The sequence below is a fragment of the Bufo gargarizans genome, chromosome 4 (assembly GCF_014858855.1).
Source record: "Bufo gargarizans isolate SCDJY-AF-19 chromosome 4, ASM1485885v1, whole genome shotgun sequence".
NCBI classification, from domain to species: Eukaryota; Metazoa; Chordata; class Amphibia; order Anura; family Bufonidae; genus Bufo; species Bufo gargarizans.
In genome coordinates this window covers 109,750,885-109,771,648 of record NC_058083.1, presented here as the reverse complement: position 1 = coordinate 109,771,648, position 20,764 = coordinate 109,750,885, and the positions used below count along the sequence as shown (strand labels likewise).

The 20,764-nt window shown below is 44.4% G+C and overlaps 1 protein-coding gene across 1 annotated transcript in view; it reads right to left on the bottom strand.

The window, feature by feature from the left end:
* Positions 1-20,764, bottom strand: part of CROCC2 (ciliary rootlet coiled-coil, rootletin family member 2) — a 120,244-nt gene that overhangs the window by 46,543 nt on the left and 52,937 nt on the right. Inside the window, 3 exon segments of the mRNA XM_044290645.1 lie at positions 1,179-1,367; positions 3,774-3,863; positions 15,577-15,652. Coding sequence (XP_044146580.1) covers positions 1,179-1,367; positions 3,774-3,863; positions 15,577-15,652 — 355 coding nt within the window.

Here is a 20,764-nt window from a genome sequence, read left to right as displayed (position 1 = left end):
CAAAGGTCAATTTCTGATAGACTCAAACCACCAAGAATGACACCTACAGTTGTTTCATGGTCATTCTGGTGACTGGTCTGAACATCAGAGGAATCTCTGGACCATGCCTCGTGTTTCGGTCTGTGTTGAGTTGCTGACACATTGGCTTACCAAATATTGATGGCATAGAGCAGATGGACCTAATAGGGAAGCACATTTCAAAGCTCTCTGACATATCTATGTACAGTGAGGAACAGAAGTATTTGAACACCCTGCGATTTTGCAATTTCTCCCACTTAGAAATCATGGAGGATGATCCAGAGGAGGCATGGGAGAAAGTCATGTGGTCAGATTAAACTTTTTGGTCTAAACTTCACTCGTCGTGTTTGGGGGAAAAAGAAGTATGAGTTGCATCCCAAGAACACCATCCCTACTGTGAAGCATGGGGTGGTAACATCATGCTTTGGGGGTGCTTTTCTGCGAAGGGGACAGGACGACTGCACTGTATTAAGGAGAAGATGAATGGGGCCATTTATTGTGAGATTTTGAGCAACAACCACCTTCCCTCAGAGCATTGAAGATGGGTCGGGGCTGGGTCTTCCAACATGACAACGACCCGAAGCACACAGCCAGGATAACCAAGGAGTGGCTCCGTAAGAATCATATCAAGGTTCTGGAGTGGCCTAGCCAGTCTCCAGGCCTAAATCCAATAGAACATCTTTGGAGGGAGCTGAAACTCTGTGTTGCTCATCGACAGCTCCGAAACCTGACAGATCTAGAGGAGATCTGTGTGGAGGAGTGGGCCAAAATCCCTGTTGCAGTGTGTGCAAACCTGGTCAAGAACTACAGGAAACGTTTGACCTCGGTAATTGCAAACAAAGGCTTCTGTACCAAATAGTAACACAGATTTTCTCAGGTGTTCAAATACTTATGTTCAGCAGTGCAAGGCAAATACATTCTTTAGAAATCATACAATGTGATTTCCTGAATTATTTATTTTTTTATTCTGTCTCTCAGAATGGGAATGCACCTACAATGTGACTTTCAGACCCCTCCAATATTTCAAAGTGGGAGAACTTGCAAAATTGCAGGGTGTTCAAATACTTCTGTTCCTCACTGTATATGACAAATGTACTATGATCTAAGATGCTCTTATGTAAAACTGCCCCACAATGACTTTCTACATGGTCCCTCCTTACCTTCTCTCTCTCCTGGCGTCTTTGCAGAGCATTCTGTACTGCCTTAATGGCCGTGTCTTGTCTATGAGGTGAACGCATACGCGTAGGAGATCTCCTGCTCGATGGAGATACAGAACGTCGCAATTCATCATCAGCATTTCTGTCTTCTTCTATATTCAAGGTATCCGGCATTACATCTGCTTGACACATCTGAAAATAGTGAAACACTTAAATATCATGGTGAAGCAGGTAAGTATGTCTGTACACGATCATTAAATGTCTTAGGGTGGGTTCACATCACGTTTTATTCCTCCGTTTGACATTTACGTTACAAAAAAAAGCAGCACAACATGTTCTTGCACAGTCCAGTAAAAAATTATACTTTATTTTTTTTTAACAATGGAACTCTATGGTGAACGGGTGCCACTGTATGGCATCAGTCTGAGGCATCCACTTAACGTATACCATTTTGTATGCATTAAACGGATGAGAAAAACGTGATGTGAACCCACCCTTATGCAACCATTGTGGCATATAAAAGTTGCAAATTATGGTGCACACCATATTTGCACAATAATTTGCAACTTTCCCCTTCTGTTGCCACTTTTTCACCAGAAAAGTGGGTAGGTCTTAGTCGTGTCCTCCCGCTGCCCGATGGATTTACTGACAAAGATTTGAACACAGACTGCCTGGAAATGCATTTATTAAGAGTCTTGTACCTCTTTATAAATTCGGCACATTCTACACCATTGGACTTCGTAATGCCAGTCTTAGTATATCTACCCTGGCGGGTTAGAGCAGGAGCCTATCTGCTGATCCCTGTCCCTTATCATTAACCCTTTCCCTTTTGCTAAGCTCCAAACGTGGTCCGGGCACCATCATTCACTTCTAGGTTTATTGCCAATAAAACACAAGTTATACCTACTCTATTCCCAGATAACTACAAATCAATCTGCTCAGCTCCTCCTGATCTATAACCTGCTATCTACAGACAGGACACTATGTTCAACATGACAGATACTAAAAAAAATGAACTTGCCCTTTGATAAGGCTCATAGTGTACAGAGAGCTGGTAAGGGACATGTAAGTGCTAGATGGAGGAATATGTATATACAATGCACATAAAACAACAGTCTGACTCCAAGCTAAAAAAACTAAAAACCTTCAAATACTAGGCATCACTATCCAACATTACCAAAACATAACACTGAATACAAAATCCAAATCACCTCCCAATAATTAATATTTCATAAACATTTTAATCATGTTCAGTTCTAAGTAGTGGTCTCATCCTAACATAACTAGATCGTCCTCTGGAAGAAGATCAATGTATGTTCCCATTTCAATATTAGAAAACCATAACTGCTTATTATGCAAGGGTTAAACCTGTCTGCTCTCCTGGCATCTTAGTAAATACTTATATTGTTAATGAAATAACAATCCTGGAGCATCTTTTTCTGGAACATAAGGTTGCGCCTTCCCTCTGCTATTCCTCCTAAACATTTAGAATACCAGTTCAGGATGTGTCCCTTCATACCCACATACACACTTCTTTGACAGGAGGAACGACCGTGCCAAGCTCTCAATTTTTTTATACATTTCCAGGAGACGTAATGGAGAAATGGCAGAGTGCAGATTTCTAAGTAAGAGTGCTCCAGAGTAGTGCGACAGGTCTTATTTAGAGGGGTTGTCCAAGATTCTGATATTGATGGCCTTCCCTCAGGACACCTATACTCCGACACGCCGCTGATCAGGTGCCACTCAAACTACACAGCTCCGTCCATTGTGTGTAGTGGATGGAGCTGGTAACTGCAGTGCTGCTCCCATTGAATGAATGCCAGCAGTGCTACAATTATCAGCTCTGTCCACTACACACAATGGACGGAGCTGTGTAGTTCCGGCACCAACTTCCGACGCTGCAGCTACTCTTAAACAGCTGATCAGCAGGGGTGCGGGTTCCTGAATCCCCTCCAATATGATATTGATGGTCTTTCCTGAGGAGAGGCCATCAATATAAAAATCTTGGACAACTCATGTTGTCACATTTGAAGGCAATTTTTTTATGATTGCATTTTACTCATATTTGGCTAAAAAAAATCATATTTTCAATTGGCCTTTATTAAAAATACAGAGCCATTCTGTCACAAAGGGTTAACTGTTTTTTGTTAACTGTGTGACTGGTACTTTCACTTTGTACTGGTCAACTTTTATCTAAACTACTGAGAGGTTCTGTTCTTATCAGTAAGATAAGGATGAGCTTTGATGAGTGTTTATAATGTCAAAGAGCAGACATAAGGAGCCTGTCTGCTCCTCAGATGATGGAAAAGACTAAAAATCCACAGGCAGCTAGAAGAGCATCTCAGCTCTGTACAGAAAAAAGGATTCCATATGGTTAATAAAGACCAACTGAAAAAATGATTTTTAGCTCAAAATAAGTACAATGCAATAATAAAAACAATTGCCTCCAAAGGTGTACAAAGCTTTTAAGGCTTATTTGCTAAAATCTAAAAACTCTGTGGTCACTAAGAGATCATTGGCAAGAGGTAAACATGTTCATTTAGGCTGCAAACCCTCTGTGTATAAGGCGTCTTGTACATTTTACATTACAATGCATACCTGAGTGATGGAATTTAGGTTCTGCTGTAGTGATTCACATTCCTCTCTGACACCTTCCAGCTCTTGCCAGGTGTTACAGCCAGTGTTTTCCTGCAACAAATAGGACATAGATGACTTATGCATATCTGGTGCCACTGTTTTAATCTTTGTAGTAGGTTATTTTTCTACTTAATTTTGTTCAAGGTGATGTATGTATACCTCAGATTTGAAATCGATGTATACAGATTTTTTTTTGTGAATGGGTCCAACAACAAAAAAAATATAGCATGCCCCACCAGCCTCCATACAGCCAGTATATGGCAGTGCATAGGGGCTCCGTGTCTCTGGGTGCACATCTCTGCATTAATATGTGCATTGTGATCCTCTCTTTCAGAACACTATTGGGGTCTCATGCGCCTGGATCCTCATGCTTTTAAGATGAATACATGAACAATAATAATAATAATATTTATATAGCACCACCATATTCCGCAGCGCTTTACAATTTCATAAGGTTCATGTACAAAACAGAAGTAACTGGCTAATATACAACTGAAACATTAGGAGTCAGGGTCCTGCTCGCAAGAGCTTACAATCAATGAGGAATTGGGGGTGACACAAAAGGTAGTTAATTGTGATAAGTAGGATTCAAGCCATTATTGAACTGAGAGGAGTGGTGCCAGCCCATCTGCTTCGGGTTTGGGACTACTAGAGGATCGAGTTCAGGCCAGAGGAGTTGGTGGGGGGAGGTTTAGAAAAATCTTGAAGACGGGAGTGAGAGGTACGAATTATGGAGGATGTTAATCTTAGATCACTAACAGAACGGAGAGCACGAGTAGGGTGGTAGATGGAGATGGCGGAGGAGATGTATGGAGGTGCAGCACTGTGGAGAGCAGGAGTAGGGTGGTAGATGGAGATGAGGGAGGAGATATATGGAGGTGCAGCAATGTGGAGAGCAGGAGTAGGGTGGTAGATGGAGATGAGGGAGGAGATGTATGGAGGTGCAGCACTGTGGAGAGCAGGAGTAGGGTGGTAGATGGAGATGAGGGAGGAGATGTATGGAGGTGCAGCACTGTGGAGAGCAGGAGTAGGGTGGTAGATGGAGATGAGGGAGGAGATATATGGAGGTGCAGCACTGTGGAGAGCTTTGTGGGTGAGGGTGAGAAGCTTGAACTGTGTTCTGTGGTGGATGGGCAACCAGTGAAGTGATTGGCACAGGCTAGTGGCATCAGTGTAGCGGGTGGATGGATAGATGAGCCTGGCTGCAGCATTTAGGACAGACTGAAGGGGGGAGAGTTTAGTAAGAGGGAGACCGATTAGTAATGCGTTACAGTAGTCAAGACGAGAATGAATCAAGCCAACAACAAGAGTTTTTACCGTTTCCACTGTAAGGAAAGGGCGGATTCTGGCGATGTTCTTGAGGTGCAGACGACAAGAGCGTGTAAGTGATTGAATAAGGGGAAGAAACGAAAGATCTGAGTCAAACGTGGCCCCAAGACAGCGGGCATGTTGCACAGGAGTTATGATAGTGCTGCAGACCAAAATTGAAATATCAAGTTTAGGTGAGTTAGTAGATGGCGGAAAGACAAGAAGTTCAGTTTTTGATAGGTTCAGTTTTAGTTACAGAGAGGACATGATGTTAGAGACAGCTGCGAGACAAGATCAAAAAACTAAATTTTCCTTTTTTTGGGGATTCAAACCTGGTTTTAGCTGCCATGACTCGTTCTACCTTTTGGAGAAACTGATTACACCTCCAGTAATGTAGGGATGGATGCAGAGCCAGATCTTACTTAATACATCCAAGGAAAGAGATATCCAGGGACAGGAATGCTTGTGTGGTATAAAACTTCTCTTTTATTTATCCATTAAAAGTTACAGAAGCGGGGGGGGCGTGGCTAACGGCCGACATGAGCGGTCGCACATAATCTGAGCTCCGGCTCCCGTATACCATCCTGAGCCATCCTGAGTGCTAGAGCAGCTTTGTACTCCATCTGAAGCGGCAGGCGACAGCTCGGATCCTTCTTACAGTCCGTGATGGGCCCCAGCAAAGCGCAAGCCGCCGCGGACCGGCTGAAAGAATTTGCGCGCCAGGACACCCAACATGGCGCCGCGGCGAGCGGAACGCCCCGATCTCAGCACACCCGAGGTCAGGCGGCATTGCAGGCGGCTGCGGACGAGCCAGAGGCGGTGGAACTTACCCCAAAAGAGGCGCATGACCAGCTAATGGCCGCGATATTGGTGTGCCAGACCTCCCTCACAACTAAGATAGAGGAGGTGCGTGTGGATGTGGGCCTCCTCAGGCATGATGTCCAGCAACTGAGGGACAGAGTGAGGGGGACGGAGGATAGAATCTCCGAGCTGGAGGACCTCACACGCCCGCTACCTGCCAAGATCCAAGCTCTGGAGGGTTCAGTCTCTTTATGGCAGCAAAAGTGCGACGACCTGGAGAACAGGGCCAGGCGGAACAACGTGCGCATACTGGGCCTGCCTGAGAGGACGGAGGGGCAGGATCCTGCGGCATTTCTGGAGGCCTGGTTTAAATCGACCTTTCCTGAGGCGGCGTTTTCTATGGCGTATGCAGTTGAGAGGGCCCACAGGGTACCGGCGTGTCCGCCGCCTCCGGGAGCCCCGCCTAGACCGCTCCTGGCCCGCATGCTGAATTGGAAAGACCGGGATTTGATCCTTACCCACGCCAGGAAAAAGCAGACCGTCATGCACGAGAATGCCAAGGTGTCTTTGTTCCCTGATTTTTCCGCTGACCTGCAGAAGAGGAGGGCGACCTTCGTTGCTGTGAAAAGGAGACTTCGGGACATGAACTTACCATATTCTATGGCGTACCCCGCCAGGCTGCGGGTGGTGGATGGCGATAGATCAATCTTTTTTACGGATCCCAAGGAGGCGGATGACTGGGTCGCAAGGAAGAGGCGAAGATCACCGCCGCCGCCATGACGCAAAGCAGCACTTCAGCAACCCACCTTTGCTGTACCCAAGGGACCTTAAGGGTCGGCCGGGACGTATTCTGTACATACAGGTGGTGCTTAGCTGCCCAAACGAGGCATCGGGCTGACATTATGATATTGGCGTGAGTTATGCTGTTTCACTGTTTATATGCATATGATGATAGCTGCAAGCACGACCATATCGTGCTAAGGGAGTTGGTCAGATACCGGCGTGTTCTGTTTTCCACCTCGTGACATGCTGGTCCCTGATTACGTAGCCACACAGGAGATATTACCTGTCTTTTGGCATTATACATTGTTTTTCAATGCTAGTTTATGGCATGGTTGGTTCACATTTATGTTGTTTTATTGTGTATGGGCACTGTATGGTATGATATTGCTAGTGGGTGGCAAGATATATGTATGTAACATGATGGGGAGGAGTTTGCACAGAGGTCCCTGGAGGGTAGACAGCCTTGTTTGTAGCCGGATGACACAGGAGAAATGGCTGCCTTTATGTTGATGTCGTGGAATGTGAGGGGTCTGGGAGCTCCGGGTAAGAGGATGTCCGTGTTTGCACATGTCCGTAGATATAACCCACATTTGCTTGGCTTACAAGAGACCCACCTCACGGCCGAAACGGCGTCTAGATTACAGAAACCCTGGGTCCAATGGGCTAGTCACTCTTTTGGTACTTCCCATTCAAGAGGAGTGTCCCTGCTTGTTAACCGTTCTATTAGGTGGGAACCGCATGCAGTTGAGTCTGATGCAGAGGGCAGGTATATTTTTGTCCATGCACATGTGAATAATATGCCGTTTGTGATTTTAAACATCTATTGCCCCCCACCTGCTAATATGTCACTTCTGCAGACCGCGGCTATTTTTGTAGCTCAGTATCCGCATGCTGGGCTGCTGTGTATGGGGGATTTGAACATGGTTATGGACCTGCGGTTGGATCGTCTTCATGCTAATCCGGCTTCCCCGCCATCTGGTGCGCCGAGTTTATTGGCGTCTTGGATTGCGGAGATGGGATGGCTGGACCTGTGGAGGGAGAGACATCCGGACTCCATAGAGTATTCATGTTTCACTCCTTCCGCCGGTGCAATGTCTAGGATAGACTATGTGTTTGGTTCCCCTGAGGTGTGCCTGGGATTGTCGGATATTTCTTATGGTCCCAGGAGCGTCTCGGATCATGCACCATTACTAGTTAGGCTGAATGATTCACGGGAGAGGAGGTCTGGGACGAAGCTGAGAATTCACCCTTTCTGGCTCACGCTCCTGAAGGATCAGGACAGGATTCCTGATCAGTTGCGTGTGTTTCTGGAGGTGCAGGATGTGGAAACGAATCCGTTATTATTGTGGGATACCCTTAAAGCATACCTTAGGGGATGTCTTAAATCTTCTATATCTTATATCAAAAGGGAGACCAGGGAGAAGGAGGATTCCTTTAACATATGTGTTAGGGAGGCTGAAGCGAGATTTGCAGCGGATCCCTCTGAGGTGAACAGGCAGGACTGGTTGCAGAAGGGCAGGATGTATCTGGTACACCTGCATGAAAAGAGTAGTCGGAAGATGTTCTTTTATAAACAGCAGGCTTTCGAGGTGGGGGATAGGGCTGGGAGAGTATTAGCGCAGATTGTCCATAGGAATTCGGCAGCCCCGCCGGTTCTGCGTATTAAGGCCACGGATGGCGAGGTGAGGGACTCCGTGCCAGATATCCTATCGAGTTTTGCTGACTTTTATCGCGATCTATACAGGTCACGAGCGGAGCACTCGGAGGTAGAATTGGAGGCTTATTTAGCTGAGATAGACCATCCGACTTTGTCAGTGGAGGATAGCCAGGTGTTAGAGGAGGACATAACTGTTGAGGAGATACGGGAAGCTATAGCAGACCTGGCAAATGGGAAGGCCCCTGGCCCTGATGGCCTGCCATTAGAGATTTATGCTAAATATGTAGATATACTTGGGCCTCAACTTAAGGTGATGTTCCAGGAGGCGTGGAGGTTGGGTAGGCTACCTGATTCGTTGTATGAAGCGACTATAGTAGTGCTTTTGAAGCCGGATAAGGATCCAGTGGAATGTGCCTCCTATCGGCCGATATCTTTGCTGAACCTTGACTATAAGATTCTGACAAAGATCTTCGCCAATAGGTTGAACAAGATGATAGCCAGCATAATACATAGTGATCAGACTGGGTTTATACCTGGACGCTCGACCTCTAGCAATATACGTAGGACTCAGGTCGTAGCCCAAATTGGTACTCAGGATGGTAGGCAGTGGGCCTTGGCTTCGCTTGATACCGCGAAGGCATTCGATTCGCTAGAATGGCCCTATTTGATGAAGGTAATGGAGAAGTTTGGCTTCGGTCCTGGGTTTCTGCAGTGGATTCGAGTATTGTATAAAAGTCCCAGAGCCAATGTCTTGGTGAATGGTACCACCTCAGCTTACTTTGATTTACAAAGGGGGACGAGGCAGGGTTGCCCTCTTTCCCCTCTCCTGTTTGCAATAGCCATTGAACATCTGGCTCTTCGCATTCGACGGGATCAAATATATGAGGGTGTAGAGCTGGGGGGGAGGGAGGACAGAGTGGGCCTATACGCAGACGATCTCATATTGTTCATCAGCAGGTTGGAGGTGTCTTTGCCGCGGGCGATCAGCATTATAGAGACGTTTGGGCGGTATTCGGGTTTGCATATCAATTGGACCAAGTCGGCGCTCATGCCTTTATGGAGCGCAGACTGGCCCAATGATTATCATAATCTGAAGATTGTAGATCATTTTAAATACTTGGGGATTTTCATTACCAAGGAGCCGAGGGAGTCGTATGCCAGAAATATTGCCCCTTTGGAATCTGTTTTTTCTAGCAAGTTTGCAGTCTGGAAAATGTTGCCTATATCTATTATGGGTCGGATTAACTTGATAAAGATGATCCTATTACCCAAGGGGTTATATTTATTGGAACATGCCTGCACTCCAATACCTAGGAATTTTTTTGACAGGCTTCACTCCTTAATGGTGCAGTTTATCTGGGGCAAGGCCAGACATAAATTAGCCTTACACACGTTACAGCGGTCCAGGTTGTCGGGAGGCGCTGCGCTCCCGGATTTTCACTTGTACTTCTTAGCGGGTCAATTGAAATTTTTAGCCGGTTGGGTTAATGGGCAGCCTCTTGTGAATATGGAATATTACCTGCAGCAGTACTTGGGGTTGTCCAGTTTATGGCCAGTGTTAGAAGGGGCAGGGTCGATATCGGGGAAACTATTGCAGATTCACAAGCTAGCACATCAGGTTTGGAAAGACTCCAAGTTGAGGCGTTATCAGGACTGGGCAGATGATATACCCCTGTGGGATAATCCGTTGCTTCCCCATCTACAGTCCATTGAGGGAACTCAGGTCTGGGCATCTTTAGGGATACATGCGCTGCGTGACTTGTATGAGAATGGCGTTCTCTGTTCCTTTTCCCAAATTCAGGAAAAATTTGGCCTAGAGCGCACCCAATTTTTTAGATACTTGCAGATCAGGCACGCCCTGCAGGTGCAGTTTAGGGATCCGAGCAGGGCCATCTCTTCATATCCCTTAATCGGTGTAGTTAAATCACAGGGACCTAGAGGTTTGATTTCAGCCCTTTATACTTATCTGCTGGGTTTGCGAATGTCCTCGCAACCCATTCTAGCCGAGGCCAGGTGGAGGGGTAATATTCCTCATCTTACTGCAGAGGATTGGACGGAGGCGTTGGAGGCTGTCACCTCTGTGTCACCCTCGGTTAACAACAGACTGATACAGTTGTATATGTTGCACCGTAGTTACCTGACTCCTACCAGGCTGCATAAGATGGGGAGGATGCCTCAGCCTAACTGCCTTAGATGCTTGCAGACTAACGCGGACTTCTGGCACATGATGTGGGAATGCTCCCATATCAGATTATACTGGCAGGATGTCCTTAGAGTTTTGTCGTCACTGGGTATGGGCCCGATTCCGCTGTGTGCCAAGGTATGTCTGCTGGGTATATTTGACAATGACGGGTGGTCGCACTACAATAAAATACTACTCAGTGAATCCCTGTTTATGGCCCGCAAAGTGATTGCCCTTAAGTGGATGGCGGAGGATCTTCCTACTGTGGGTATTTGGAAAAGGCTAGTTAATCAGATCGTCCCGTACGAGAAAGTATTATATGTGAATAGAAAGTGCCCTGACAAATTTCAGAAAGTTTGGGGTTTATGGTGCGATTCTTCTTTAACCATTTCGCCCAATTCTGTAAGGTCAGACGACCCCTGAGCGGGGTATAGCGCCTCTAAGTGCTCTCCCACATACTTTGATTGTCCACACTGTGCTCATGAAGGAAATAACGACATCTGTATGATTGTATACTCTTTGTTTATTTTATTGTACTGTACTGTGTACTACTCCGGTATGTCTGCATTATTCTTGCTGTAACCTACTGCATGTGATCTTACGATATGCATATGTCTATGCCATATATGTGCCTTGTTACTCTTTTTCAATAAAACGAGTTTAAAAAAAAAAAGTTACAGAAGCACTGCATGCAGACAAACACAGGTACCGCTTACATGTTTCGGATGAAGTCCATAAAGAGGTTTTCCAAGACTTTACTACTGATGAACTCAGGATAGGTCATCAGTATCTGACCGGTGGGGGTCTGACACCCCGCCGATCAGCTGTTTGAGGAGGCACTGATGCTGGTAGTAGCACCGCAGCCTTCTTGAAGCTTAGCCTAGGCCATGTGACAGGACGTTCATTGGTCACATGGCCTAGGCACAGCTCAGCCCCATTCAAGTGAACAGGGCTGAGTGCAATACCATGCACAACCACTAAACTATACACGGCGCTGTGCTTGGTAAGCTGCGAGAAGGCTGCAACACTACTGCGAGTGCCGGTGCCTTCTCAAACAGCTGATCAGCGGGGGTCCCGGGTGTCAGACCCACACGATCAGATACTGATGACCTATCCTGAGGATAGGTCATCAGTATAAAAGTCTTAGAAAAACCATTTAATCAGAGCTATGATTAAACAATCCTGTTGCTGAATACCTTGCACGTATTTTTAAAGTCAGTTTTGTAGGAGTCTTCTAAATTTGGTGCATCTTTAAGTCTAAGGCCCCTTTCACACGAGCAAGTTTTCCGCGCAGGTGCAATGCAGGGGGTGAACGCATTGCACCCGCACTGAATCCAGACCCATTCATTTCAATGGGACTGTTTAGATGAGTGGTGATTTTCACGCATCACTTGTGCGTTGTGTGAAAAATCGCAGCATGTTCTATATTCTGCAGTTTTCACGCAACGCAGGCCCCTAAAAATTAATGGGTCTACGTGAAAATCGTAAGCATCCGCAAGCAAGTGATAGGGATGAGCAACCCCATTAAAGTCTAATCACTGTATTATTTTCCCTTATAACATGGTTATAAGGGAAAATAATAGCATTCTGAATACAGAATGCAGAGTAAAGTGTCGATTGAGGGGTTAGAAAATAAAAAGAATAACTCACCTTATCCACTTGTTTGCGCAGCCGGCATCGTCTTCTTTCAGGACCTGCAAAAGGACCTTTGATGACGTAATCCCGTAGTGACGTCAGTGCAGGTCCTGCTGAATGATGATAGAAATCTTCTACCTTCATTCAGCAGGACCTGCGCTGACGTCACCGCGCTCACCACGTGGTGAGCGCGAATATGTCATCAAAGGTCCTTTTGCAGGTCCTGAAAGAAGAAGCAAGAAGACGATGCCGGCTGCGCGAACAAGAGGATGAGGTGAGTTAACTTTTTTTTATTTTTTAACTCCTCAAGCCACATTTTAGTTAGCATTCTGTATTAGGAATGCTATTATTTTCCCTTATAACCATGTTATAAGGGAAAATAATACAGTGATTAGACTTTAATGGGGTTGCTCATCCCTATCATCTCCTAGCAACCATGCGTGAAAATCGGACCACACTTGGTAGCGATTTTCAAGCAGACCTATTAATTTCTATGGGGCCTGCGTTGCGTGAAAAACGCCGAATATAGAACATGCAGCGATTTTCACACAACGCACAAGTGATGCGTGATAATCACCTGAACAGCCTCATCTGAACAGCCCCATTGAAGTGAATGGGTCCGGATTCAGTGCGGGTGCAATGCGTTCACCTCACGCATTGCACCCGCCCGGAATTCTCGCCCGTATGAAAGGGGCCTTACAGTTAATTCTGTGATTGATAAGAAGAAGCAAAGGTTTTGGACCTTCCGTCCAATAAAGACTGTAAGGTGATTTTTTAAAATATTTTTTGACACATATAGGTAAAAAAAATAAACTAAATCATAGGTGTGCTTTATTTTTCTAAGCTGCATTACAAAGGTAATACCTGTAATCCAAATCTCCACAGACTGATTTAGAAGAAATATGAGAAATATCCAGAGCCTTATATAAATATATAATCATACAACTTAACCTGGAAAAAAATGTCCGCTATGAGTGACTTAATGTTCCACAGAAAACCTTGCTTCACTCAATGCCTCAGATTTATGGCCATTTTATTAAGTGTCTGCAGGTGACAGTGCTAACAGCAAACCCCTGGAGAGCGATGCTGGAAAGTGTCCGTCAAATACAGTAATCGCTCTGTGAAAAATAAGGATCTCTCAGGACTTCACAGTGAATCCATCTAGAATGTGCTGCTTCATTAGCCGGGTGTGAAGCACCATAGCTGATCCCTCCATGAGAGGTCCACAACACACCTGCAAGCATCTGACGGGGTGAAAGTTAATAGCGTGGTATTTGTAATACTTTAGGTTTAACCCTTGGACTGCTGATTGTAGGAAGAAACAACGGCATGAAGGGGAAGCAAAATGAATGCATGGATACTTCATAGGAATTGTTACTAAGGGTTTGTCTCATGAAGGCAACCCTTGTCCATACACCCTATTAGGTCATGTGGATGTCATAATGGGGATGGGGTGTTTCCTGCTTGGGACCCCCAACTCCCTGATGAGCCAGAAGAGACAGTTCTGTAAAAATGCCACCAGCTTTGGTAGACCTAGCCCATCCATATATAACACTAGCTGAAGGACCCGGCTTCGCACGGGTATATTTTATCTATTTCATTTAATGTTTGTTATAACAGTGACATCTACAGTACCCCGCCCCTTTAACAGTGACCTCCACAGCGGCCTGCGCCCTATAACAGTAACATCCACAGCACCCTCCCCTTTAACAGTGACCTTCACAGTACCCAGTCTTGTTAACAGTGATTTCCACAATAACACTCCTGCTTAACTGTGACCTCTACAGAGCTCCATTCCCTTAAAATGTGACCTCCACAACACCCCGCCCACTTAACAGTGACCTCTACAGCACCCCGCCCCTTAATACTGACCTCCATAGCGAACCGTTCCCTTAACTGTGACCTCCACAGTTCCCTGTCCCCTTAACAGAGAACTCCACAGCACCCGCCCCATTTAACAGTGACCCTCACAGCATCCCGCCCCCTTTCAGTGACCTTAACAGCAGCCCGCCCCTTTAACAGTGACCTTGACAGCATCCCACCCCCTTAACAGTGACCTCCATAGCAGCCGCCCCTTTATTAGTGACCTCCACAGAGGCCGCTCTTTACCCCATCTCCTTAACAGTTATATCCACAACACCCCGTCCCCTTAACAGTGGCCTCTACAGCAATCTGCCCCTTAACACTGACCTCCATAGCGGACCATCCCCTTAACTGTGACCTCCACAGCAGCCTGCCCCTAGACTGGTCAGAGGTCCGGTTTTAGGCTGGACAGTCCGGCTTTCAGTCTCCCTGTCCTCCGTCCAGCGCAGGGCCTGGACGGACACAGGGATGTCCTTTTGAACAGCTCACTCTCAGACAGCAGCACTGTGTGTGTGCTGCAGGGAGAAAGTCACTGTCCCTCCCACCCCTGCAGCTGACAGAAGTTGATTTTTACCTTAATTTTTTCAATCCCAGTCGGCTGCGGAGTGGGAGGGGGCGTGGCTTAGTGGGACCTGGGGGCAGGGTTTTTAAGTCCGTCTTTTGAGGGTGGCCTGAATGGCCACCCTACCTGCCCCCTTAACTGTGACCTTAACACAGGCCATGTTTTTTTTTACCATGGAACTGTGGGTGGAAAATCTGCAGAGTACTACAGAACCAGCAAAGTTGATGAGATTTTATAAAATCAATTCCACACCCTGCAGAAAAAAAAAATCTGTGTAAATTGACCTGCAATGCAGATCTTAAAGGGGTTTTCCATGTTCCTGATATTCATGACCTATAGTTGGGATAGGTCATTAATATTTGATCAATTAAAGGTCTGACACCCCGCACCCCACGATCATCTGTCCCCTGCAGCCTCTGATGCTGGAACTAGCGCTTTGAATGGAGCAGGAAGCACAATTCTGTTCAAAGTGTGGTGGCCACACTGGGGTACTGCAGCCCTGCTCCTAATGAAGTGAATGACAGCTGAGCTGCAGTTACCCAGCACGGCCACTACACTTTGGACGGAGCTGTGTTTCAAGTTCCATTTAAAGCGCTAGTTCCAGCATCAGAGGCGGCAGGGAACAGCTGATCGGTGGAGGTTTCAGAGCCACACTGATCGCATATAAATATATTAATTAGGAATCAGGAGCCTTTAAATCCTCAGCCTGTCAATTGATGCTGTGGTTTTCCACTGTGGATTTTGTCCTTCGCAATACATGTAACACATCGGGATTTTGGCACAGATCTGTTGAGGATATTGGCACAGAATCATGCAAAATCTACTGTGGCATTTCTTCTGGAGAAAATCGGGTAAATAAAAATAGGTCAGCTGAATAAAAAAAATCCACAAACAAAAAAACCTACACCAGTGTAAAGCTGGGCTAAATAAATACCCACTGAATATCAAATGTTTTAGGACCCAGTTAACTTACTAGTCTTTGCTTTTCCTTCTCCATCCTGCTGTTCTCTTCTTTCAGCTTGTCGGCTTTCATAGACAGTTCCTTGATTCTGTCAGAAAACAGTGTAAAACAACAAAGTATTACACTCATATCAACATACTGTATATAAGTGCTTGCTTTGGTACAAGGGACAGGGAAAAGTTGCCTATAAACACTTACACAGAGAATGCTATCAATCACTGATAACACCTCCCTGAGTACAACTATCAATGACTGACAGCTATCTCTGTATACACACTTACACAGAGAATGCTATCAATCACTGATAACACCTCCCTGAGTACAACTATCAATGACTGACAGCTATCTCTGTATACACACTTACACAGAGAATGCTATCAATCACTGATCACACCTCCCCTGTGCACAGCTATCAGTGACTGACAGCTATCTCTGTATACACACTTACACAGAGAATGCTATCAATCACTGATAACACCTCCCCATGTACAGCTATCAGTGACTGCCAGCTATCTATGTATACACACTTACACAGAGAATGCTATCAATCACTGATAACACCTCCCTGTGTACAGCTATCAGTGACTGACAGTTATGTATACACACTTACACAGAGAATGCTATCAATCACTGATCACACCTCCCCTGTGCACAGCTATCAGTGACTGACAGCTATCTCTGTATACACACTTACACAGAGAATGCTATCAATCACTGATAACACCTCCCTGTGTACAGCTATCAGTGACTGCCAGCTATCTATGTATACACACTTACACAGAGAATGCTATCAATTACTGATAACACCTCCCTGTGTACAGCTATCAGTGACTGACAGTTATGTATACACACTTACACAGAGAATGCTATCAATCACTGATAACACCTTCCTGTGTACAGCTATCAGTAACTGACAGCTATCTCTGTATACACACTTACACAGAGAATGCTATCAATCACTGATAACACCTCCCTGTGTACAGCTAACAGTGACTGACAGCTATCTATGTATACACACTTACACAGAGAATGCTATCAATCACTGATAACACCTCCCCCATGTACAACTATCAGTGACTGACAGCTATCTCTGTATACACACTTACACAGAGAATGCTATCAATCACTGATAACACCTCCCTGTGTACAACTATCAGTGACTGACAGCTATCTCTGTATACACACTTACACAGAGAATGCTATCAATCACTGATAACACCTCCCTGTGTACAGCTATCAGTGACTGACAGCTCTCTATGTATATACACTTACACAGAGAATGCTATCAATCACTGATAACACCTTCCTGTGTACAGCTATCAGTGACTGACAGCTATCTCTGTATGAAAGGTATGAAATCAAATAAAGGGGAGTAAAAATCCCTCCTGTGGGCGGAGATAGCGGCCATCTATGTTCCCAGGAACTCCTGTCGGGGTTGTTCAGATGACCCTTTCTGTGTTAGAACAAACCCAAAATAGGAGGCGTACCAACACTGATATTGGGACACTGAAACAGCTGCCATAATGATAGTTTATTATTAAGTTTTAGCAATTTGCATTTTAAGCACATTTGAACAACTTTTTATCTTGTTGAACCAGTGTCACAACTTGCATTCTATCCTGACGAAGGGTTATCCACATTTATTAACAAGTGATGTTTGCGTACGATATGGATGTCTACTATTATATTCACCTGGGCACACCACTTGTCTGGTGTGCTATTATATTTCTTACTTAGGTTGCTGTCACACCTTGTGGAGGTTTTCAGTTTTAGATGTAGCAAAAACTTCCTTTCAGCGAGGGGGGAAAAAAGCAAATCACACACAGCAAACCTGAAGGTCTGCAAAAACGGATACGGTTGTGTGCATGAGGCTTTACACAACTGTAATTCAATTTTGTAATAGATGTCATTTATGTTTGATGTGTGAGATTTGCTCTTTGTGCCTTGCGGGAAAGAAATGTGGCATACACTTGGATATGTTATTGTAACAACCGCGTAGTTTTTTTTTTTTTTGTGGGTTTTTGTTGCTTCCAAAACGCAGCACCACAGCGACGGGTGGCGGTACCCTAACTGGAGACATTTATTGGAGCTCACCTGCACTGGTTGGACCATGGTTCATAATCTATAAGTGACACTGTCCCAAGAAATGTCCAGTTTAGCCTACTTTCACTGTGATGAATAACTTTCATAGCTTTCGGCTTCCACAGCTTGTGGGGACAGGGAGCGGTGGCAGGTGTCTGAAGCTATGGAAATTACGTTTAGAACACAGAACTATCTGTGGAATGTCAGACGCCAACACATTGTCTACATTTTTTCTATTCATTTCAAGCATCCGGTGAAATAAAATGCCTAAGATGGCATTAACCTTCTTTGATTAAGATGCTTGGTTTTCTTGCTAAACAAATTTTGGTGACGTGTAAATCATACTCTAAAGTAATGAATCATCGGCTGATAATGCCATCTCTTGGATGCAGGGCACAGTCTATGATTAGGACACAAAGGGAGCTATTTATCCAATATTTAAGACGTGTGTAAAGCCTTCACGTTCCCGTCTGCATACGTCCTCATCACTCAGTAGGGTTCAGGAGGTTAGTATCAATGCTGCTACTTAGACTAATACCCTGGCTGCTAACTGGGGATTACAGCTTACTTTGTCACACGCAATAGATCATATGTACTCAAGCAGGCATTCCTTACAACATAAGTAAAGGGGTTTTCTGCTACTTAGTTGTTGATGGCCTATCTTCAGGATAGGTCATAGATATCTAATCAATGGGGGTCTGAGGCCCCGCGCCCCCACTGATCTGACGTTTGAAGGGTCCCCACTGTGGACAGCGCCGTACATTGTATAGTGGCTGTGCTTGGCATTGCAGCTCAGGCCCATTCACTTGAATGTGATGGAGCTACAAATAGGCTGTGTGACCAATGAACGTGACGTTACTGGCCTAGGCAGAGGCTATGGCCCTCACCGGTGCCTCCCGGCATCTTCAATCTGCTGATCGTTTGACCCCAACAAATAAAATATTGATGACTTTTCCGAGAGGACAGACCGTCAATATCAAACTTACAAAAAAAAACTTTAATACTGACAATAAAAATATCAGTTATAAGGGATTTAGGTCAAATATAAGTGATTATTCTTGGATTGCATGCACGGCTTAAGTACTAACAAAGTTTCAACCTGGTGGAGGGTAGTCCTGGACTTTAAACCTACGATACTGTAACTGTACAGAGCTGGTTTACCGGGGTGTTACCGGCATCCTCTGTGGCCAGTGAGGATGCCGGTAATTGACTTGAAAACGCTAAGCCTCGCTGTAGAGGCTGAGGGCATTCAAATGGCAATTCTTCTTTTGGCCACCAGGTGGCAGGCCAACATAAAAAAATTAGCAATAGACAGTCATTTTAAAAATACATGATTGTTCAAAAAAAAAATATATAGATTTTGTAGGCTCAAGTACGAGCTTCAAAATAATTACAAAAAAATAAAAAAAACTTAAAAATATATATAAAATTAAAAAAGTTTAAATCACCCCCTTTCATTATAATAAATAAAGAAATACCTAAATAGCAAAAAAATATAAACATCATGTATATCACTGTTTCCGAAAATGCTTGTACTATTAAAATATTAAAGTAATTTTACAATAAGGCAAATGGTGTAACGGAAAAAAGAGTCAAAATGACCAATTTGCCATTTTTTCATTTGCTTCTCTTACCCCCCAAAATTTTATTAAACGTGATCAAAAAGTCACACACACTCAAAAATGGTATCAATAAAAACTAAAGATTGTCCTGCAAATTATGAGCACCCACACAGCTCAGTAGACATAACTATAAAAAAGTTATGGAGGTCAGAATACGGTAATGTAAAAAAATAAATGTTTTTCAAAGTTTACATTTATTTTGACACTATTTAGACATAAAAAAAAAAAACTACACATATGGGGTATCATTGTAATTGTACTGACCCAGAGAATGAAGGGCATGGGTAAATTTTCCCACAAACTACACACAGTGGGAACAAAACCAATAAAACGGTGGAGGAATTGCATTCTTTTTCCAATTCCACCCCATTTGGAATTTTTTTTTAACACTTCCCACTACATTGTATGCCATAATTTATGGTGGCATTAGAAAGTACAACCTCTCCCGCAAAAAATAAGTCCTCATACAGCTATGTGAACGGAAACATAGAAATGTTATGGCTCAAGGAAGATAGGGAAGAAAAATGAAAATGCAAAAACAAAAAAACCTCCGGTATCCTAAGGGTTAAGGTGTGCAAATCTCCTATACATACCACAAGCATATACATCAGAGCTTGTGTTTATATAGACACTTAAACAAAGGCCATGCAGTATTTTATTATCATTGACAAATGCGGTACAAATGTAATACTGTACAAGCTGCCAAGTCACCAAAATCTACATTTTCTGAGAACAAAACTTTAAATATAACCTAATAATTAATACACACAACCACCTTCATGCGACATTGCAGCAGTGATTATAAGTAAAAATTAGATGAAAATTCTAATGTGCGACTAAAATGTGTACTCTAGCAGAGTCCAATATATTCTGCAAAAGACTGTAAGATGTGAGTTCCCATACCGCACATATCTACACTCAATGCTGCATGCGTTAAAGAAATGCAAAAACAGTAGGAATTCACCAACCAACATTTGCATGCAATTATTGGGAATTATCTTGTATATATTATTTTCTATTCCCTTATACAAACTGCTATACTAATTTAAATTATTAATCCGTAAACCTAATATAATGCTTTAAAGGGGTATTCCAGGATTTTCATCCTGATGGCCTATCCTCGGGCTTTCTCTAAAAGCTGATCATCAGGGGTGCTGGGAGTTGGACCCCCACTGATCGCATACCGATGACCTATCTTGAGAATAGGCCATTAATATGAAAACCCCTTTACCTAAGGGCTCGCTCACACAACCGTTGGTGTCCCATTCCCGTATTGCGGACCGCATTTGCAGATCCGCATGACACGGGGCACCGTTCCGTGTGCATTCCGCATCACGGATTCGGACTCATTCATTTCAATGGGTCCGCAAATCCGGAGATACGGAACGGAACACTACGGAAGCACTACGGAGTGCTTTCTGGTGTTTCGCTCCGTGCCTCCGCACCGTAAAAAGATAGAACATGCTCTATTTTTTTGCAGAACGGAGGGATCGCGG